The sequence below is a fragment of the Myzus persicae genome, unplaced genomic scaffold (assembly GCF_001856785.1).
Source record: "Myzus persicae strain clone G006 unplaced genomic scaffold, MPER_G0061.0, whole genome shotgun sequence".
Taxonomy (NCBI): Eukaryota; Metazoa; Arthropoda; class Insecta; order Hemiptera; family Aphididae; genus Myzus; species Myzus persicae.
This window is the reverse complement of record NW_019103964.1, coordinates 130,647-156,212: the sequence shown is the minus strand read 5'-3', so window position 1 is coordinate 156,212 and position 25,566 is coordinate 130,647. Positions and strand designations below refer to the sequence as shown.

Here is a 25,566-nt window from a genome sequence, read left to right as displayed (position 1 = left end):
AGTAAATTAACCAAATTTGTGTAATGTTATTAATTATTATAATACTATAATTAATAATATAAACATATTGACGTTTATGACGAGATATTTACTATGCTGTATATACAGCTTAAAAGTCAATTAAGCAGCCGATACATTAATATTAATGGACTGCCATGACAAGAGTTGCAACACTTAACATTAGACCAAGATATATAGTATTAGATCACAGTTCTGCACTATACATGTTAGAGTATTTTATTTTCCGACAACAGATATTATGGGTTTCTGTTTCCGGAATCCAATACTTTTCATTGGTTGTTTTACTTACTACACTTATCTCTCTTTAAAGATTCTAACGTGCTTTTAGCAGATGAAATCCGAGTATAATAGTGCACCGAAAGCGAAAACTAACTTCCACAAAGTTTCGTTGATCCTAAATGAACGGTCCAAGTTTTCGGTATCTTAAAACGTGCAACACCCATTAACAAGTGCTATTTGGGACTTTAGTCAATGTTTTGGTATGCTGGCTATGATGTTGCTGCAGTGAGTGTAAAATCGTATAAGGTTTATGATTATAGTTAATGTTCATTTTATGTATTTTATGTATTTATAGTAATTATGTTTCAAAAGTCAATAGAATATTACGCACAAATACACTCTAATGATTAAACTATTAATTTTAAGATAAATATTTTTGATGGAAAACTCGCTAGAGGTGACTGTTACCTACATTATTTCAAATTAACTCAACATTTTTAGATAGCATAAAATGATAAGGTAATAAATTTATCAGTTCTAACATCTTAATATTTTGTGGACGCTTACGATCATTTATTATCATATCATTTTATTTTAAAAGCTGATAGTATTGCAATCATTAGCAATCATTCTTAAATGTCGACATGTCATGTAACAAAATACTATGGAATTTGAATTTTAGGGTCTAAAAAATGATTTTGTTTGTATAATATAGTTTTGTTTTTTGATAATAATATAAAACATGTGAAATGTAATGTACTTATAATGTATATTTTTATCGTTTAATTATTTCATAAATACCCATGCATAAAAACAGAATTATGAAAAAATAGATTTCAGCGTCACAATTCTTATTCAAAATTTTTTTTATTTCGAAATTTGGCAATTGAATTATATTTACAGCAATGTTCAAAATTCAAAACCATAAATAAACTTAAATATTGGTAAAAATGGTGCTGTAAATGTAATTTGTTTTTTTTTCAAATATTATACGGAACTATGAAAACATTCATATTTTAAATAAATGAGTTGGTGAACATCGTCAAAATTATAAAAGGAACATTTAACGAACAACTAGTCATAAATAGTTTTTAATTTTTAGAACTAAAATATTATTTTTATTGTCGGTAACATTGATTTGTCGTAAAAAAAAAATAGATTTAGAGAATGTACGTGTGTAATGTATCATTAAAATACAAACGATCGGAGACACAGAATATATTGTATGTATTATAAAATATACTGAATAATAAACTTTACTCCGAACTGCGCGTTATCGTTTAACGCGAAATGCATTTGATAATTGAAAACCGTAACTATTAAAATTTCGTATTTTATGGCTAAAACGATATATATTGGCACACACAACCATAAAAACGAACAAGCACACTCACACTCACACACACACACACACACACATGCACACACACTAACGCACACACATAATGGCGTCTCTCGAACATTTTTGATTGATCATTCTCTGTGTGTGTGTGTGTGTGTGTGTGTGTGTGTGTGTGTGTGTGTGTGTGTGTGTGTGTGTGTGTATGTGTTGTGGTATTAGATATACCTATTATACATTATATTATGACGTGTGGGTATATTGTAATAATATATCCGGTGTGCCTCGACCTGCAATATATTATTAATATATAATATTTTATAAATAGCCGGGCATCGTCATAAATGTATCTCTGTGTAAACGACCCCCCCCCTCCCCCGTTGCTCTAAACGCGCATTATAATATAGAGACATCGACCACACCGGGATTTGATCGAAAACTCGATTCCCGCCGAGAGTGTGGTTGTCCTATTATAGCTAAATTATATGGTGCAACTGGCGTGGCTCGGACACATTTTAACACGGGCGTGCTCGCGTATTGCGCTTTGCGCGGCGAGGCTGTGTGGCGATGACAGTAATTTTCCGCTTTCATGTTTTTCAATGACAGTTAATTTTAGACGAGTGGGGGGGAAGCGGGCAAACGTGAAATATTTTGCACGCCCGTCGACCGTATTTTATTTTTAGATCGAATTTCGGTACGGGTGGAGTTCGGCTAAGCACCCGCCGACGTCGGTTTGCCAAGAAACGAGGAAAAAACAAATATTATATAAATATATAATATATATAAAATGTATAATATGCACAAAATACTATACAGGGCACACGAGAGTAATAAAGGTGCATAATATGGACGCCGAAATGATCCAGCAGGTGTAACAAAACGCCCAGAAATATGTTTAAATAATGCATTTGCCTCGACGCTCAATATCTTCTGTCCATTAGTTAGAAAACACATAAAAAAACAACAGTAACAATAATAATAACAAGGCTGGTAGGAGACGTTTAATGAAAAATTTAAAATGATACCCAAACTCTCTTCTTAAAAATAATCGGCGACCGGCGTACCTAGAAGTATTTCACTTTGTATCAAGCTCGGTGAGTGTTTTTTTTTTCATCACAAAGTAAAGACATTACATCTTGATTCTTGACCAATAACCACGGCTGGTTATTTTAAAACGCACATCAAAATTCATATGTATTAAGTACACGTTTAAATGGCAATGGCAGGGTTATGATAGTAGGTAAGAATTTTAATTTTTCCAAATGAACGACAAAGGCGTACAAATATTTTGTGCCGTATCCTCGGAGAATTCCTTTTTGATTATTTTATACCTCAATCAACTCATGATTGACATAATGTAAATTGTATCGAACACTAAAACATTTCCACAGGAAAAAAGCTTGACCGGAATTTTATTTTTCAGGGGCTACATAATTTGAAAATGTTCGATTAATTTAACACATTTTATTTTGTTTTTGATGTGATTGAGTGATAATATGATTGACTTTCTCGACCTTTAAATCCATCACATTCTTAAGTTCATATTAGGTAATTTAGTTGGCTTAAAAAAATAATTTTGGAGTCTAAAAGAGAATACATATAAGGCCATAGTGAATTATAGGTACAAATACTATTGTTGGTCAACAATTCTTAGATAATCTTGGTCTTACTCTTACACGTTACAAACTTAAGAAATATTATGTAAGCTAAACAAATTTTTATATTTAAAACTATAAAACTTAAAATATATCGAAAATACTTTAAATTTGGTTTTCAAGTGTTAGTACTTAGTAGGTATTTATAATTTATAAGTTCTTGAGAAAAAAAGTAAAATTATTATAATATAACATATGTACATGCATAGATAATTATTTTTAATACTACAAATAATATTTGCATAGGTTCTACTAATAACTAATTATACTTGAATTGAGTTATATATATTATATTTATGCTATAATTATACTGCTGGTATATTTTATAATGACGGCATGTCTTCCATGTGATATTTTACGGGCGATTAAACTTTGCGATATTATTATATCGATTTTGTGATATTTAAGTGGATATATTATTTTGTCGGTATATACTGAAAACAATATTTTATATTTTCGTTTTATCCCTGTTGTATTATGTAAACAATCCATATAAATATGTATGATGATGTGTAGTCTCTCTCTTTACTTAAGGGGGATATCTAGATAAATAAAAAAAAAATTATTTTTTTTTAAAGTTGTTACGTTATTTTGTATGATATAATATCTGTACGAAAATAAAAGAATCCCTCTAGAACCACCCGTTTTATTTAATGGTTTCATACGATTATCAAATTTGAGATATTCGACGTTACACACACACATGTGTGCACACACACCTATTATATGCATACAAACTGTATATAGAACCAAGACGCTTAATCAAGTGCTAATAAAAGTATGAGTATGTAGAGTGCATAATATTATTATAGGTACCTAGACATCTTATAAACGCGTCACCGTGGCTGATTTCCTATTTGGCCTCGGGCCCAACACCTGTTCCACGCGAAAAACTCGGTCACGACAAACGGATGGCCTGCTGTTCTTTGGACGCTCGATTGAAATCAACGGTCCTCGCCTGCATGACCGGCGATGTCATTTCGAAGCGTTTCGGTGTACACCGCTGTCATGTTTATGATTAAATTACATACGACGAGCACATCGATGATTCCGTCCCACGTCGCACTCACTGAGGAGAATACTGCGCGATGTAAGGGTCAGACCCCCTATGGCCATTTTCTTTGATATTATATATGCAATTTTGTGAAACAATGTATTTTATTATAAAATAATTTAGAAATATGAAAATGTTGCTTGTATGAAAAAATTTTTATAATATTATATAGTTTCAGTGTTTCACATAATATTGCACTATTATTGTACGTATAATACACGGCGCACGGCGGCAATTAATACGAACGTTGATAGTAAACTGCGATATTCCGAACATTCGACTAAAGTAATTATTGACTAATCGGCAATAGAGAATATTTAATTTCATCGTTCAATTATTTTAGCGATAAATGTTGAAACAAAATGATGCAAAATATATGTACGTTTTATCACAATGCACGGGTCATTTATATAACAACTTAAACATAGGCGTTTGCGTAACTAGGCATTTGAATTCGGGGGGCTGGAGTTTCATCTAAAATTATTTTTACACACTAATGACTTTTTTTTGTTCACTTAGTGCATTAACTATGTACGATACTTAGACCGCCTGTTTTTTGACACAGGTTAGTTTTTTTAACATTGGTACACACCACTGTCCACCACGTATATAAAACGTGTACGTGGTCATAGGGCGATATAATATTTTTCAATGAAAATACGAGACACGTTTGCTTTCACTGTAGATTGTCCTTATATATCCTATTCCTATGTTGTAAATGCGATTTTATCACCACGCGGGCATATCACTGCCGTTTTGCAAATAAATGACCACCGTATTTTATCATACCGGAGTTTTTTATGCAGCTCTTTTAAACAGCTGCCCTTTTAAAGAAAATTAAAATGTTTTCGTTCGAAAGTTCACTGGGTATAATAATTACACCACTACCCCTGCGTACGTATGATGGGGGTGGGAGGGGGGGGGGGGTTATATATTTTTAAACGTTTAAAAATAACTACAGACAATTATTTGTCGAATAATCGATATTATTTTTAACACCGGAATTCAAAAAAAAAAAAATTGAAAATCATTCGATCACCTTGTATTTTAATACCTATAAGTAATGCATATTAGCATATAAAAAAAAAACTTCAAATTAGTCTGTGATAAATAAATACACACATTTCGCTAAAATCACAATTTACACATTCTATACGCACACGAGGTTAAGTATGTATTACATATATATAATACATATTACACTGTTTGGCACAGGGAGTACAGCATAGTTTTTGAACTGGCCGAAGATATATAACGAACGAGGTTCGAGTGACCGTTGCCGGGAGGAGGTGAGTGGGGTCGTGACAGAAATGCGTATTATATCGTAAATACGAGCGAAACGTAGTGGACCGAAAAAAGACTCTGTGGCGGACGACGACCGCGTTATTCGTCTTTTGGCTAAATCAAACGGAGACGATAATCGGACTAACAGGAGGCTTACAGCAACTGCAGGCTTCGCAGCTATAGACATACAATATAATAGTGTATAGGGATGGATATGGTGCGCGCGTATTCCAGGGATTCTTTAAGGCAAAGTTTTAGAGCTCTGCAGTTCGCCAAACGGCATTATAGGTATTATTATTATTATTATTGCTATTATCGATACATCAGACCCTTATTCTGCATCGGTTGTCAATCGCAAACCGTTTTTACCAAGTCAAACTGACATGCACTCGCATTTTCCTATATCCGAGAACTCCAATATTTTTCACCGACACCTCCGACTGTTGCATGTATATACGTACGTTTATATACGTAATCACGCGTAATAAATTGTCGAAAAATCTTTCGTTCGATGTGTGACAAAAACGGTGGAGATTACTTCGGGTTCTCGCATGCTCGCTGTCTTTTCGAAATCCACAGGAAAATATTAAAAATTTGCACATTATGCTGTCGTTTAATCAAGAGGGACTCAAACAATTATAACGAGAAAAAATATTCGAAATATTGGGTCACAAAAAAATTATCATCCAATCCTACTGTCGTGGATCTATATTATTCTATTTATTGGCTACACAACTACTCGTTCAAAATTCGATTGACAACCATACAAATTAAGAGAAAGAGGTTGGTTCTCGTTTGAAAAATAGTAGTTTGTATCGCCACATACAGGCACTCATTTAATGGTATACATATAAAGAATCCAGAAATTGGAAATATAGTCCAGCCGAATATTTAAAATATTGCCAAAGATCTGAATTTGAAACAATTGATTATATTAATGAAAAATAAAAACGCGAGTGAGCGTGTTTTGTGAATCAGCCTGTACCAATATACAGATGGTAGGTATATACGTATATGCAGTATATTATATACGATGGACGGATTTCCGTCATTAGAGGCAGCCGTGCCACATTAACTGCACACAGGGTGTTAACTGCAAAACGCAATTATCTCCGTTCGAGTGTATACACGGTCGCCGCAGAAATGTATATATCACCCACGTATATAATTAATAATTTATTATATAGTACGTGTGCAGGCGGCGGAGACCTCAGATAAGTACAACTTTGAGCATCTGTAAAGGTGTGAACGACATAAGCCGCGTGCGTGCGTGCGTGTCCTTTTTGGATGATTAAATGTTATTATTTTGGTTCGCATCGAGTGCGCCTTCAAAAGAGTCGTCGGACGAAAATACGAAAGCACACGGGTAGTAGGTACCTATAACCTTATTTTCAATCCGTTTCGAGCCCGTACAAGACCCGCCGGAAAACATGCACCGCTGCCCTTCCCATTACATAATAATATAATATAATATAATATATAATACGCGTCTCTTACGGCTTACGAGAAATAAACGTTTATCGCATAATCCTTGTCCGTTAATAATTGCTTATTTTGTGTTTACAGGCGGTCTGTTATCGAGTTATCAATCCGATGACATGATTAATTTAAATTAAGTTTTATTTTTCCATACAGCCGAGGTTTTACGGACAAACTGATGATTAACCATGATGATTGCAATTATGACCATGATGCAATAATACGTATAGTGTAATAAGATTAATTTACTATTGTTTAGATAAGAATAAATGCTGAGGAAATAACTTACTTTCAGGTTTACGATTTTTTGATTTGTTCATATATTAGTTATCAGTTTATCACGGCGTAAATTTTACTTTAAACAATAAAAAAAAATTATGAATTTGTTGATGAACTTCTAAATTATGATACAAACATTATTTTATTACTTAATATTTTTTAAATGACTAGGTACCTACTTTAATTTTCATCTAGAATTCTTTTTTTTTATTAATATTTTCAATATTAATAGCTATCATGACGTATAAATTGATGTACAATTTAGTTACGATGTTAATATTATGGTTGACAGATTTTAATAACTCTTGGAAGTATTTATGGCAGAAATAAAAATTATGCGTTCAATATGGCTTCTTCGTAGGTTATTATACACAAGCTTTAGTGCATGAAGCTTATTTTTTCCCTCTAAATATTGGAGTTTCAAAAATTGAAAAAATCCACGACGTGTATTATATTAATTTTCTAAGTTATAGGACATAAAAAACGGGGTTAGAAGAAAATCAAACCCCGGCGCCTGCAAGCCGAAAGTAGGTCAGTGAATAATTAAAGCAAGGTGGCGAGATTTTAAACAACCTCCCCCGCTGATCTGAAAAACTGGTATTTTTAAGAACCCCGGTTCTGCGCTTGACTGTAAATATAGTCGACAAGTAATTATATCTGAGAGCTTCTGACCGCTCGTCATCTGGCGCCAAACTGGTCGTGACTTAAATGTTTTACGTCTTTTGCAAAAGAACGTATAATTTCGCAATAGCACACATCGCTGAATGCAGAATGTGCAACCATATTATTTTGAGACTATCAAACTTCTATACGAGTGACCGTGATAATTATTGCGAAAATATAATCATCGCTGTTATTTATGGTTTTTCGGAAATAGCGAAAAATGGCTCACAACGGCCTTACACTAAATTATTATTTATTATGAGCACACACCGCGTATTTAAATTTTAAATTTCATACTAAAATAAAATAAAATTTATTTTCGACAATACGATAAAAAATAAACGAGAACAGCGTTCTTGACCCTTGAGTATAGACTACAGAGCATAGGGTAACATTAATGATATTCTGCAGGTTAATAGAATGATTGTGGTTACAATTAGTAGGTTTAGTCGTAGTTTCATATTTTAATGAATAGCAATCGTGTTATTTGTTATATCCGGTCACACAGAGTTTATAAATAAACAAATTCGATTAAATTACTTAAATTACTAATTTTATCAGCTGCGTTAATCAAACAATGATTTGTGATTGGTTCTATGTACATTGTAGAATGTAAATAATACGGAGACAACCAGATAATGTTAAAAAGGAAATCTCATAATATTCATTGAATAGGTACAATCACGTCGAATAATTACTTGTATAACGATGCGAATAACATTAACATTGCGAGTGACGATTGTTCATCTATATTATAGTTTTATAATATTCGTATTGCATTTCTTATAACTTATAAGAATATAACATTTATAAGAATACGTTTTCAAAATTTGCATTTTGAATGAATTTGTTTAGATAAAGTTCCTGCAGTAAATACATTAGCTGTGTATATTTTATAAGGATGTAATTTTATTATAAAATATTTAATTCATTAGTTTAAAAAATGTTGAGTAATAATTAACTTGTATCGAGGTTAGGTAAGGTGTAGGTATGTTAAAAATTAGTAAGTATCTTCTAACGTATTTATTTATGAATAATTTTTGAAGAATTATGTAACGTGATCGCGTTTAAACTGTTTGATGTGTAAGTCCTCGGGGTCCTATTTTACGGGTTGAGCATCGTTATAATATTATATATTTATGTGTACGAATTCGTAATAATATATTGTAATACCTACCTATATATTGTATACATTTATAGATATATTTTATGAGGATCATTTTGGGAATGCGATTGTAAGCAAATAAAAATAAATACCTACAAAATATTTGTATGTACTAACTGTGTAGGTACCGCTACTACCTACAGGGTATTTTCATATAGCATAATATGTTCAGCAGACTATTTCGATCAGCTATAGTGTTTTGTGACTAAAGTGTTACTCGTTATAATGTTACCATGAAGACGTTTTAAATAAAATAATTAATGAAAAATTGAAAACTGATTGTTCAGTAACTAAATCATTTCTGTTATCAAACCGGCCCGAGGCCCTATGATATTAACGAAGGTCGGTATTAAAAACGTGTGGAAGTTGAATGAGTATTTTTAATTTACATTCGCGGATCAATGTTAATTGTACACCATATTTTTAGTGTTTAAAAATTAATTGACTCAAGGGTGTGCAGTGTGCACTATTTATAATGTAAATGCGAACACATTTTATAGCGTTTAATGTTCATTACGATGAAGAGATAATGACAATTGTTACGGTAATAAGGTACGGTTAATAACGCAACTTGAATAATTAACTTATTTTTTGAATCTATAATTATTATAGATATAATTTTAATTGAAAGAAAAACATTGTTAATAAATGTTAGTATCACTGTGCTTCAATTTTTTTACAATAATTTAAATAGCTAAAAATTATTTTTTCGTTTATATATTTTAATTCATTTCCAAATGTAGGTAACTTAAAACTTAAATTAAATAACTTTTGATATAATTACTAAATATACATTTGTTTATTTATAAACACATTTCATGTGCTTTTAGTTTGATCGCTAATTTTTCTATACTTATTTTTCAAAATTGTAAAGACTTGTATAAAAATGTCATTAAATTAAAACATTTTATAAAGTCTAAAACAGATGGATTAAAAAAATTTAAATTAATTCACAAAAAATACCGTTGAACGAGTTTAACATAATATTGCACTTAAGTCAACGTCCTGCTCATATTTTGTATTTAATTGGAGTCATTTTAGAGATTTTAAAATATTTTACCAATAGTCCAATTTAATTTAAATCGAAAAATCGATAGGTAGGTAACTCATATTATTATAATATTACAAAGGTACAGATAGAAGCGAATAAACAAAATGTGTTTCACAAAAATTGGAATTTTTAAAGCTAATAAGACGGTTTATAGTCTATTGTATATTTTTTGTATAAAAAATGCAAACAAAAAAATCAAACAAGCAAACCGACAAACAAATAAACGAACCAACATCGCGGGACATTACCTACATCTATACGTCGATTATTTGGGCAATTTAATATTACTGCGTGTACTTATATTATTCTTGTGTGTTTTACATTTCATGTTTCTATATACACTTTGGTAATAAAAAGTAGGTATACAACATAAATACGGTTAAAGCACTATATAGTTTTGCGACGATGGTGCGGATATTGACCACAGTCGTATACAGAATCGATGGAATTTATGAGCGTTATAACATAAATTGTATAATATTATATTATATTCAATGCACGCACGGAGAATGCGTAATGCATGCACATTTAGTCAGATACCTACTTTTTACATAGGTCATACACTCATGCCGCATTGGTATAGCTGAGAGTTCCACTTTGACCACCGAGGATTAAAATTACAAATTAAAATTATGAAACACCAGTTTAAACGGTTTCCAGTGCTATATATATATAATATATCTGTACACAGTTGTACATCAATACAGACGAGCGGTAATATATTAATTTCAGGTTTTAGTGCGTTCCCTATACATATACACAATATAATATATACTTTATAGTATAATACACAGTTTGCGCGACAGTTCTGAACGATGGCTCGATTTAATTTCCATGTATAATTTAATATATTATTATAATTATATGGATCGATTGGCTTCCGTCCAGTTCACGCATTGTTCTCGCGGCTAAACGGCAATAAATTTAAAGTTTTGATTTGGGCGGTTAACCGTTTTGGCTTCTCGTCGTAGTAATCGAACGCCGCCACACAGTCGATGATTATTATTATTATTATTGTTACTAGTATTATATAAATGAAGCGCCCCCGCCTGAGAGATACAATTAGCGAACACATTTTGCACTAAAATCGACATCGTGGACATAGACCGACCGTGGTTATTTTTATAATTTTGTAAATCCACACTTATTCTTATTGTGACGTCGTCCTAACTTTTCTTCACCTTTTTAGTTTTATTTTTAAAAATATTCTCTGAATGCAAATTCGGCGATAGGTGTGTGCACTACCGTTAATTTTACTTTCTGCGCCATACTATCTCTACGAACTTTTCATATTAAATCGAATTAAAAAGAATAAAATAAGCAAAGAAGGAAAATAAGGCAGAAGAAAAACACCGAGGCGAAAGTTTTTGGCAGTGTTTTACGGACCGCGAACGGAACAAAACTAATCGTATTGCGAATGTTTTAATCCTTGAAGTTTGATAAACAAAAGCGACTACGTATTATGTAATAGTAAGTCTATAATATTATACATTATTGTCGTATAATATGTGATGAAGATTTTTCCTCATTCGTCACTCGACATTTGATACATTTCCGGTTGCACAGTGATTACTATTTACGTGTAACCATACAAATATTATTATCATGAATCACGATTATTATTATTATTGTTATTATTACTATTATAAAGGACAGAAGAAATAGAAAATTACAGGAAGCAAAGTAAGTAATTTTTAGTCGGGATGAACGTATAAAAAAATTTCAAATAATAATAAATATATATTATTATAGTTCTTCGATTTTGTACCAGATTTGGAACTCTGTTGAATTGTTAAACTGCACACTATCCGATCGTTATTCCATCATAATATAATAACTAGGCAAACAATTTACTAACGAACAGTATGACGTCCACTCTACATGTCGTATAATTATTATACGAGGATTCTGACTCCGTGGTTTCCATACGTAGTTAAATTTAAAACGAAATATACTAATCATCCAATAGCTGATAATGTTTTAGTAATAATATAATGTTAATATTATAATACATACCATTATGTTCAAATTTACATTACTAAAACAGTATATATTACAAACGTATGCAAACAACGCTTGATAAATAGTGGTTGCCGTACGAATTACAGTAGACGATTTAATTAATTTAATGACAGTAAGATAATAATAATAATGTGATAAAGAAAATATGACTTTGATAACCTCTTGCGTTCTCAACATACACAAGTATAATAGTACTCTATGGTTCTCGACTATAACGACATGACTACAGGAGTAGTGGGCCCACATAATTGTGGTGATATGAAAGCGTTTAATGTTTGTATATTTTTGTTTTATATAAAATAAACTCGAATTATATTGGCGACCACAGCAATGAAAGTCGGTGCGTCGGACGAAACGTGGGCATATAATCATTATTAAATTGCAAGGTGGTACAAAATAATAATATGTATAATGCGTGTAGAAAGATCTAAAACGAAATGTTATTTAATAATTAAATTACCGTTTCAGTGTCATAATAACACTATTGTTTTAAAATCGTTATGCATTTTAATAATGGTCTTATGCAGTGTTCGTCCTGTTCCTATGTATTTTTCTGAAACCGTTACGGTGCCAATTAATTAGTACAACCGACTTAGACAATTTATAGTGACGTTGAAACATTTCCTATTTTAATTGATTCCCAGCTAGAAGGACGTCACGACGTAATTACATTCGATTTTTTTTCATATACATAACATAAGACGTAAGTAGTTAATAATATTGTGTGCGACCTACATCGTTTTTAAAGGTTGAAAGATAAAGATTTTCAAACCTATCAATATCATGTTGACAGCTAAATGATGTACAAGCAAATAACAGAATATTTAAACGGAAAGTAAAATACTATACAGTAATAATCGTTCAAATGATATTCCTAAAGAAGGACGTTGGGGCTGATTAACATTAATCTAATAAGTGCGATAAAAAAACCCATAAGTCATTAAAGTGAATCCTTTTCAAAATAATTGTATGTATAATATAATATAATTGCTTAAAAGAAACATTGTTAATAATACAAACCGAATACGATTGAAACTATACGTCTTAATAAGTCTTGTACTTCCAAAATATTAAACATTCAAAAACCTTACACGCCGTATAAGCGTAATAATTATTTTAATTACTTATTTACATACAGCCACTAAATTATGATCGTCCAATTTCGGATTTGTTGAACCTAAACGTTTAGAGAATGTCCGATAAATGAAAAAACACATTAAACGTAGACCCGGTACACTATTTTTTTTTTTTATGATCCTGTGGTTATGTTAATCGCTGGCACTTAGGTAATCCCTCGTGTGACTGCTGGTGGGTGTCCGGGTTGGCGAGCACGGTTAAAACGCAATTTACATTTTGCGAGGCAAAAACGAGATAAATTCCCTGGTTACACCTTTTTTCTTTATTTTTTGAGGAGGGATTGCAGGAAAGGTTTTTTTGGACCAGTGCCCGCATTTGTCAGTTTACTGCAGATTTCGCTTTCAATTTGCTTCCAAAGCGCTCATAATACGTACAACGAGAAACCGCGGTAGTACCTAACTGGCCTTTTTCTGGCCGTTAAGCACGCTGTTGTTTTCCCGGCCGCCACCGGCCTATCCGTTGGCTGGGGCCCAGTAAAATCCTTCACTCCCCGACACCACCCACACCCAAAACCACCCTTTCGGTGGTACCCGGTACCGTACCACCGACACTTGTCTGCTGTAGTAGTATAGTTATACGACCGAAGGAGGAATTGTGTCGGTGCGTGGGGATTTCATCTCGACTGTTTTTCTCTAACAACCACGACCAAAAGCAAAACTCAAAATCATTTGCGGTTTCCTGCCACTAGCATTGATCGACGTTATTCATAGCGTAGGTTTAATATTGTACAGAATTTTATAATGTAATATGACTCGTCGATATTATTCTGTACACAGGGTTGGGTTGGCTCGTATGCGTATAAAACGCACGATGAGATATAGTTCAATGCATCATATCGATAGAATTTAGTGATATTTTTATATATCTTGTCGATTAACGAGCCTCAGCCAAATGTCAAGGTTTCGAGTGGTCATATAAATTTATCGATGTGAAATCCGCAACCGTTATACGTAACACAATGTAACACAACTAAAAATGACTGTACCGACTGCTGAATTTGCATAGTAAATTCGACTATTGCTCGTTAAAATTTCGGAATGAACTTAATTAGTATCGTAGTGTACTTGTGTGCCTATGAATTGTGTGTTGCAAGCATTCGCGAATACTGTTTGATTATCCAGTAGTTCATTTCGGGTTGTTTTAGTTGATTTGTAACAATAGTAATATTATACTGAGCCAAAAATATAACATAGGTACGTCAAAATGTGGATAATTGAATCCCCAAAAGTCCATTTTCACATTTGGTAATAACAGCAGAGGGTTTAATACAATTTATACAGGCGTATAGCTTTTTGAAATGTATATCTTTTGTAATGACTATTATTGTTGAGTCATTAAATACAGACATTTCTCGCTTGACGGCTTTATTTTATTACTGTAGTAATACGTTATTAAAATTCGATCTCAACAGCGAACATTTTGTTTAAAGTACAATTATTTAATCTCGAATATAATCATAAATTATTATGGAACTAATTTTTTTTCGAAAAATATATTTTTACTTTCATATTGCTGTCTCAGATTTTTGAAATAAATGTTTTTTTTTTATGAACCTAAGTGTATTATCTTATAGTTAGGTATAAGCATTGTAATTTTCTATTCAAATTTATTGAAATCCGTAAATTTATCAATTGTTTATAATAACGTAATTTAAGTTTGAATTCTTATTTTTTAAATTATCCAATATATTTTTGACAGTAAATTATAATAATAGTTATATAATTCATACTTAAAAGGTAAAACAAATTCGACCAAGTACAAACTAAATATCGAATATAAAAAGGTTTTGACCTTTTATTTGTAACATTTATCTTAATGGGTTAAAGAATTTTAAGTAAGTTTATTATTTTGATCTTAAAATTATCCAAACAATATTTTTAAAGATCTTTTCTGACACGAGCTGTAAGATAAGATGTACTTGTGGCCAAGTAATTACTATTGAAGTTGTTAATGCCATTTACTTGCTTACTGCACAGCGAATACCCGACACTGATATAGGTACATCATTTTCTCTGATCAATAATGATATTGATATGAATTATGGTCATTAATCATTAGTCATTACTCATTACTTTTAGGGATTCATTTTACACAACTCCTAGAATGTTTCTGGATTAATTTAAAGCATAGATATTATGAGTCTGAAACCTCCCGTTGTAAGTTGTAAGCTTCAGCTGTAAAAGATTAAACTTATAATTACTGGCGTTTAAACCAGCAATTTACTGTGCAATACATACGATTTTTTTCTATAAAAATCGTATTTTTTGTTGATTACCGGTACTTAACTTTTACGATATTTTTTTAAAATGTAAATTAAAATGATAAATTAGAAAGTATCTAACAAATGCTTTAAGTATTTTAATTTTATAAGAAACTATTCATAAGTTATTGATCGTATTTGGTATTAGATTATGTAATATGAATTTATTAATAAATAGGTGTATATGTTTATTAGTTCATGTCAAAATATGAATAATATTATAACTACTTATACTGGTGAGTAGTTATGACGGTTATAATAATCACTTTGCTAGTCATCGACGTCACTAGACGTCATCGTCTATAACTATAAATAAACTATAGGGAATAAGGGAAATAATTTAATAATATCAACATTTATAACGATGGGTTAATTACCACGGACGGGCGAATAACGATTAATTTATTAAAATGTTGGTTACTAAAATATATATTTCATAATTTTCTGATTCTTTTAATAGATAGAAACAGTTATAAATCTAAGTAGGAAATTATGAAAAAATGTAATGGATTGATAATTATTACCTAAATAAATAAAATATCTAAATAATAGTTGAATCGAATGACACAGATAAATTCTCTACCAGCAAATATTGGTACCGGTTCCTGAGAAAATCAAAAAAGGGTTCAGCTCAACAGTTTTCAAAAGCTTGAGAAGGTTCCAGTTCCGGTATTTTTGATTTCGGTTAAGAGCTTTGAATTCGTTTTCTATCAGAATATTATACTTGAAAAATAATATTATACACTGCAGTTAAACCCACTACTTTGTGTACAAAAATTTATATACCTATCCAAACTTATTACTTTTTATGGTGATTTAGTTTCCAGGAAATTGTAACTATAGTTTTTGAAGTATAGAATGGATTGGATTCCAACCATATACCTAATATTGACAGGAATTTTTTTAAAAATTAAAAATTATCTGTATAGACATTTGACAACGAATGTAAAATACTAAAATAGTTTCTGTTTAATTGAAATGTATTAATTGATCGGGCGAAGCAAAGCGTATGACTTAATAATCATGTGACAATTGTTAGTTGAATTTTAAACGAATATGCGTGTCGTACAATTTTATCCACAAAAAAGTATGAAAATGTCCACATTTTTTTATTAAAACTGTAATTGACATTTTTGAATCTTTCCTAATTAGATATAATTGTAACTTCATGTTGCAGTTATTGTTATAATTTATATTAACGCTACCAACTGACATAACAATTAAATGGTATAAATTATTTCAGTTTTTTAGTCACTGAAATTTTTTTAGCTAAATATGTTTTGTACTTTAAAAATACTAATATAAATATATTATATTATATGGTTACAATATAACCTGTTATAATATAATATTTTGTTTAAGGTAAAATTAGGAGTAAAATGGAACGGAATGTTTTCATCTTACCTATAAATAATGATTTTATTCTTTAAATATTATGATATATTTTCACCAATCTAAATTGAATAAATGTTAGTAAAACATATTAACTGTAAATCGCAACTACTTTTTATAAATCTTAAACATATTATTTAATATTTTACTACTATAAAAATGATTTTTATTAGTAATTTTCAATAATTTCGTGTGAATATGCAATCAAAGAAAAATTAACATTTATTTTTCCATTGATCACTATTAGTTTTGACTAACTTTTTTCGAATTTAAAAATAATAAAAGTTATTAGAGAAATGTTTTAAAATTTAAAATTATGTTGAGAACATATTTTGATTGTATTAAACAAAGTTAGGTTTGAGCAAATTGAATTATTATTGAACGTCCTTTAGTCTTATTATTCTTTGAAGACTTAAACAATTTCCTTGGCTACAAAGTTTGAATTTTGTTAAAATATCTTTCCTGCAGTTATAATGCTGCGGGCACTGGTTTATTGATGTTACATTACATTCGGTAATTAATTATTAATTGAATTAATATGGGTTAATGTTTTTACCACAATTGAATTGCATTACATGTAGGCAGGTGCAATAATAAAGTACCCTAAGTCCGTAACAATGAATAATTTCCCGAAAACTGTCCGCAATTTGCGAATAAATTGTACAAATATTAAAGATGACAAATTGGCATTTATACTATTACCTGTTGTAGACCATAAATGATACGAATTTTTGTAATATAAGTTCGATGGAGCATACAGACAAGTGCTACACATGTCATACTTAGATATATGTGTAGAATAAAAACCATGTTATTTCCAATTAAACGATTGTGTCCGTTTAGTACAGGAAGAACAGAGTAGTTATACCTTGTACGAATAATGTGTAATTATATAATAGTTGTATCGATATTGTAAATCATTATTTTCACACTTGTTTGCAAACGCCAATCGCGAGGGTGTAATTGAACTATTTAAGGACTAAACATCATAAAGCCTATTCGAGAAAGATAGTTTTTATTATATTAATTATACGTATAAATGTATCCAAAACGTCAAGTGTGACGTGTAAATTGTAGGCAAGTACATATTTTTTACTGTAATTTGCATAATTGTATCAAATTATTATATATATTATAGATGAACGGTTTACTTCAAGGTTTTCGGCCAAACATCGTTACAAGTTTGTAACGATAACTTTATATTTTTACTATTTACTTATACCGAGAGAACGGTGGCGGATCTACGAGGTTAATAGGTGGAGGGGATGGGTAATGGGTAAAGTGGAATTTGCCTCCCCGGACAACTTTATTACCACTCTTCACCAAAGTTATGTGTTTTTTATCTCTTATTGTATTTTCCTAACCACAACGGAATATCAACGAAATACTTCGCTATATTATGTTTTTAAAGTTGTATTGTTTATGATGAGGGCCCCGGATATCAGTTTCAAAAATATAGTTTTGACTTTTAATATACTTAACCAATGTGTTCGGTTTCTTAAAAAAAATTCAACTTTGTTGTATTGTTATAGTAGTTTAAATTTAACTGTAATGTCGTTGTCGATTATCTAATAATACGCTTGTTTATGTTATATTTTTGTAACACTAATGACACGGGCAATACAATTATTATGCATATAGATAAATCTATACAGACTATATTATTATAAGTACATGTAATCTCGTGATTTAATATCATAAGGTGATTTTTCGTCTTGACGCGTATCTCTCCGACCGTTCTCGGAAGTCTTATGGTGACATCGCAATGCGAACACACTATGCGAAATAATAATAATAATAATAATAGTAATAATGTATTACTTAACATTATATTATAATATTATGACAGCGTGCCAATCTACGCGACGGAGTATATATTGATATGAATGTGTGTAACAACTAATATTATTATGCGACGATATCAGCGTAATATCGGTGGTAATAATAGCAAATTTTTTGATTTAAATTTAAAATATTGTGCCAGCACGACGACGGCCGTGGCAATGACGTCGGTCGGATACGGAATCAATCGATACAATATACGCATACGTGTAATATATGCGTACAGGCCCTTTGCGGAGACGATGATGACCGCCGCGATCGCATGTAATGTAATATAATTTTATTGTTATTGTTTTGTCGGTTGTGTTACAGATTAGCCGGTAAACTATATGATATTAATACGTGCACACGCTGTCATCTTCCCGGGCTGTTTCGACGGAAAACAATATTAAAATGATATGGTACAGTCGCTGTATAGCAGCTGTGTACAGTAATATAATATTATTATCGTCGAAGATTCTCATTACTATTGTCCGCCTCCGTTCCAAAGATTTTGCACAGTTTTATAATATACCCAATAACTTTAATAACAACGACGTTTTCTCGAGAAATTCACATCAACTTCATATGAATGTTGTTTTAAAAAGTAAATAAATGTAATCATTTCTCTCGTTTACGGACCACCGATCGCTATTAAACGGTGTGTTTCACCGACGCCACCGACATATACGACTAAATTCTGCATGCGGCCTTTGGGAACCAGTTCGACCCAATAATTTTGACTTAACTATAAAAAAAAATGCCCCCAAAAATTGTTAAACGGTTTTTATGATTTAAAATGCATGTAGGTATAAAATTTGCCTGTTGGTCAGGATGTGCAGTTGGAAAGAGTGACATTGTGGAATACACCAATTCATTATACTTGTCCCATGATTTATAATTGCTCACAGCAGTTGTTCGTGGACACTCGACGTACGAATACCGTTTTTTATGAGTTTATAACAACTACCTATTGACTTTGGTTTGGTTTCTAAATAAAGGGATGATCCCCTGGTATGGACACCCCAAGATAGGACTGCCTTATGCCTTACAGCTGCGGTGTTCCTATATAGATATATACTTTGGTGTCATCGTCATTATGATAACTCGCCTGTCTGGCGATTCGTACCTCTCTTCCGCGGCGTGTCCGGCGACGGGACGACCGTGGCCATGGTGGCGGGCGAACCACCGTTCTGGTGCTGTCTGGCCGGTGACGATCGGGAACCCTCGTCGAGCTGCTGCTGGTGCGGTACCGGCACTGGCGCCTGCGGCGTGGCTTCGGCACAGACCGGTTCGTCGGCAGTGGCGGCGGTGTTGGCGGCACCCAGATTGTCGGACATGTCACGCGCGCGTACACCCTACACGGCACGACGACGACGGCGAGTAAACGCGATGGTGAAAAATGCCCAGCGATTAGAACGTAAATCGGTACAGGGGATGGATAGAAACGTGTTCGATTCCGGTATTATTTTATTGATAAATATTATATATTTATACATACACACACGTTGACGTAGTATATTATTTTATAGGAACACGCCTGATCGATTGCAATATTATCAGTATATCATATAGATCGCCATAAACGGCAGGTGTTTAGTATCAATCGGCGTTTCGGCGCGCGCGGCGGTGTCTCGTCGGCGAGACGACGACGACGACAGCGGTGATGGGTCGCGGGCGTCTGTGTGTCGCGCACCGCACGGCCAGACTGCGTATTCGTTTATCATCAACACCACGCGCGGCGGCGGCGTCGGCGGCAGCGGACGCTGGGGAAGCGCGCAGCACACGCTCTGCCTCGCGCGTCCCGCCCCACTCCCCCGATCGCGGTGGTCCCTTCGCCATCGCCCGGCGGTTCGCTCTCCACCGCCGTCCCCGGCCCGCGCCGCGCCGCCGGTCGACGCTCGCCGCGTTCGCTCTCTCGCGGCCCAGGCGCGCCGTAGCGAGGCTGCGGAAAGCGCGCGCTTCGCCCCCGTCATAAAGGTTTCGGGGCCGCTGTTCGATAATTCCGAGCACCCCTCAGCCGCTACCATCCCGCCCGCCGGCCTATCCCGTCCACCGCCCGGCCGCTACGCCCGCTGCCACCACTATCACCACCACCGTTGTCGTAGTCGTAGTCGTCGTCGGAGTCGTCGTAGTCCTCGTCGTCGTTGTCGTCATCGTCGGTCCCCGGACGCCGTCGACCGGACTATGGCCGGGGGTGTGAGGGAATGGTCGTCGGGGCGGAGGGAAGACCTTTTGCACCGGAGGTGGTGTCGACTGCGGCGGCGGCGGCGGCGGCGGTGATGGTGGCGGTGGCGGTACTAGAACGCACCACGCCCGCTCTCGCGCACAGCATCCGCCTCCTCACCCCCCTCCCAACACACAAACCGCGGTACACACACGCACGTAGACTTATAATAGTGCATACAACCGTCCGTCGCGTGCTCTGCCATTACCACTACCATGGTATGCGCGAGCGCTCGTGTGTGTGTGTGGTGATTTCGGTATACAGTGTCGGCGATGGCGGTGGTGTTAGAGGGGGGGGGAGGCGCCGCCGACTGACCCCGATGAGTGTTGTTCTTCTCGCGCGCGCTGCCGCCGCCGACTTAAAGACGACGACCGGCGAAGAATCATTTTTATTTATTTTTTTGCTCTTCTCGCGTGAGACACACGCCTATATACCTGGATGCCGATTTTTCGGCAAGTCGAAGGTAGATCATCTTTTTCATCTCACCTCCTATCGCATTGTTAACTCGGTACCTTTCATACATTATCATTAATCAAATTATATAGGCACCACTCACAACCACCGAAATCTTTATCCAGTGCGTTGAGGACGATTTAAAAAATATTATACGACGGTAGTAAACGGCTATGACGTGTTTACTCGTCTATCTCCACCACTGCCTCCATTTCGTGATTTGTCATGAGCTACGTGACAGCCACGCGGGGGATTTCCCCGGAAATGATTTCCTTGTCCGTCGATGCAGGGTATCAACGTCACGGCGCTCGATAGTCATGACACGTGTCTACAGACACGGATCTACGGCGATGTACAATAATTAATAGTCATCCATACTGCGTATAGATATATCGACGGACGAAAATCGAAATTTTCGATTGACATAGTTTCCCCCGAGCCTTTAACAGCTGCAGTAATCGGTCCGATTTACGTTTCCGCAGTATAGGTATAGGTACCATCGTCTATATAATATCCATTTATTATCGTCTGTAAATTGGCCATTAAAACCATTACTCCGTCGTACGTACCTACGTATTTTCTGCCAGTCTTCACTATCTCCAGTCATCGGTAACTCCGCAATTTTATTTCCTCACGATAAATGTTTTTCGATTCTACCTCCTCGCTTTGCTCCCCTCGACACCTTTAAGTGGCCAACGGTGTTTTCCCCCGAGTTCGACGAGTATACACCAACTTGATCCGCGATCATCGTCAATCCTTTACAACCACTTCATTGCTCCTTACAATTTTTTTTCGACGGTGCACTTGGAATCTTTCGTACTCTTTATACGTATTCCCCAGCCTCACTTGTATTATATTATTTATGTACCGTGCCAATGCGTAAACGAAATTGCACCTTTTTTTTTATTTTAGGCTTATGAAAAATAGGCGGACATCTCCCGTCATCGTGCGTTCCTCATTTTCAACATCAACCTGTCGTAAAACGTAAAGGTTATAAATGTAAGAACCGGCCGCTTATGTGCGGTGATGGGTTTGGCCGAATCACTCCTAGGTTCTCATCTGAAAAGTTCTCTTGTAAATGCCATATAATCCTGTTCCGCGTGCAGCAGTTTTGTACCTGAATTAAAACAGAGCTATACCTCGGAAGTCGTTAAATTCCCCGTTTGTACTTTTACCTTTATTAAACGTGACGAATGATCTTGTATTCTCATTGTGTCCACCTGTCACTGTAATTTCGGAGCATTAGATATACTGTTTGTAAGATTCCAACTTTAATTTTGTGTAAAAACATAGTCACCTAAATAGTATATATAGTATTGCACGATACTTTATTTGTCAGTTGTCACACACTTCCACGTACCTATTATTTTTGTTGTAATCGTAATAAATAATAGACTATTTCAACAATGACATATTGTTATAGTTAAATCAATTTACTGTTTGACTATTATCATATATTAGTTCACAGTACGTCATCTATGCTGTAATAGAGAAGAGATTTTTATTTAATCGTATACTACTATATGTTGTTTAGATGTGTTTACCTTTGTAGTAATGTCAAAATTGAAAACGTATCGTATTCGATTAGGCAACATAATAACTTTAATTACTGGAGATATTTCATTATTAATGGACACATAAATCACGTGCAGAAACCGGGGACTTACACGGGGCCGAATGTAATTTTTCCCGATTCTTGTTTAAAATAATATACGTTCACGTGTTGTAGACAAACATAACAGACGTAAAAAAAAATTTGGTCATTTTTCGACTGTGGTACCTTGACGTTTATTATTCGACGGAAATTTATGCGCGTGTTTTCACATTTACCTAAGCTTCTTCTCTTTACCGTCAGTTTACAAATCGTTTTTTTCGTAAATATAATCTCATCCGTCGTGGATTAATAGTGATCCCACGTATTTTATATTTCTTCGGAATAGATTCTATCTTCAGAATTACGAAACTGAGATAATATTTTAAAATTATTGCGTTCGCTTATACTAATGGATTTTTGTACATTTAAAATTATATTTTATTTCATTCCTGGAGTTGTTGGTTTTTCGTATATTTCCGTTAACATTACTTTGTTTTTTAGTAAAAACATTTTATTCATCGACTATAATTATATTTTTTAGGGACAGAAATTTATTTTATACACAGCTCTCGAAATTTAATCAATTTTCAATGTATAAATCTTTAACAAGTCGAATTTTGTTAGACGATAGTACATATTATATAAACATATTCCTTTTTTTACTTATTGGAGTTTCTAACAAATACATTATATTTATTGTCTATCGTATAAAAAATATTTTAAATATGATACGCCATGATCTCCTATTTATGCGAATTAAATTTGTTAATAAATTATTTAACTTTGTATACGTTTTTATATTATGGCTATTAAAAATGATTATAAACGTGAAACGAACAAGAGTATATCAAACGATATGAAATATCTACTTTTACGTTATCTTGAATACAATTATTTTCAACTCGAAATGTTCTTTTTTTAAAAAATGAATGTAATAAATTGAATTTTTGACATGTACAATTTTTATTTCATTTCCTAGACCTTTGAGGTATTGAAAGTACAGGGATCGTAATTGAACTTTGTTCTCACAATATTGTACAATAATTACGAACACTCGATGGACTCATGAATATTATCGAAATATTAAGGTAATGTGGTAAGGACAAACTTTTCTAGTAAAAGAAAATCAAGCACCCAGATTGATTTTTATGGAGGTCAACTTTTTGATTTTCTCTGTAACTTTTAAAGGATATACGATTAAAAAATAGATTGAGTCTTGAGTGTTTTTGACTAAACTCTGCTCTAATCAGATAATCTATATTCAAATGTTATAATTTATCAATACTTAAACATTCAGAAATTTATAATTTATTGCTCAGAGGTAAATTTGCTCAATCTGCAGTTATATTTTGTACTTTTGTGACGAATACCCGGAACGTGTGATATTTGTATGTTTTTTGGATTTTCTATAAAATTATTTAATGCGTCATGGTAGTTCTCAATTTTAAAAATACAACACGAATCTACAATACTTGCCTAAATGGCTTAGAATGCTTGGTTCTCAAAACTAGTGACCTATTTCACGTACGAATTTTTTATTGTGCGGATATTTGAACGCTTATTATTTTTTCATCGAAGGTCCAGTATTATCTTCTAACGCTAACTGTGTATATCACGTAATAAGTAAAGATAATAAATCGTATATCCAAAAAAACACGGTACGCTCTATAACTTCGTTACTTGTATATTACTCAGTACCCTACATATTATATTTTTGAATTATGCTTGCGGAACATGAGACTAAACTATTGGATCATAAATTTCTTAAACTTAGATAACTAAACATTTTTAACTCTTGTATTTTGAGCATGCGCAACTTCTCTTTTCTGCAGTGTACCCTGTTTTTGCGGACATATGGTATTAAAATATTTAACTAGTTGGATATTAAATGTTATTTGCAAATTAAGTTAACTAATATTAAAAATGTGTTCAATGATATAGAACAATTTTAAGTTGATAAAATGCAATACTAAAAATATGAAAGGCATCTCGTGCATAGTATGTACATTTTAATTTTATTCTTGACCATTTCTTAGGCGTGATGGGCTGTCGTTATCGCCTCTGTTAATACCTAGTAAACACGATCATCAATCATAATCGGTTTTCAAAATTAAAATCCGTCAAACTAAATTTCTGCAGTTTTGTCTGACTTTTAGTGGTATAAATATCACTTTTTTAATTTCCTAGAGTCTTCTTAACACATTTTTGTATTTATAAGAGGTAATTATTAATAACCAATATATCCACCAGTCATCACATTCTTCCTTGTGTCGTAGAAACCGCGTGGTCGACTAACTATAGTTTCAATATGGTTTTATTATAATATAAGAAAAATAAAGTACATGTGCGTAACTTAATACCCAATTTCAGGTCAGTATTTTGTAGAAGATAAATGAAATACCTAAGCACAATAGACGCTATTGTATATTTAAGAGGAACACTAACCCGACC

At 33.4% G+C, this 25,566-nt stretch overlaps 1 protein-coding gene across 3 annotated transcripts in view; it reads right to left on the bottom strand.

The window, feature by feature from the left end:
* LOC111036979 (solute carrier family 12 member 6) overlaps nt 1-25,566 on the bottom strand; it is a 169,739-nt gene that overhangs the window by 32,071 nt on the left and 112,102 nt on the right. The window contains exon 1 of one of the 3 annotated variants that reach the window (XM_022319317.1): nt 19,971-20,552. The exons of 1 other annotated variant lie outside the window; for it this stretch is intronic. In XM_022319317.1, coding sequence (XP_022175009.1) covers nt 19,971-20,181 — 211 coding nt within the window. In that variant the 5' untranslated portion in view covers nt 20,182-20,552. Of the gene's footprint in view, nt 1-19,970; nt 20,553-25,566 lie in introns of those variants that run through there. One more of the 3 variants, XM_022319316.1, reaches the window with a different exon arrangement.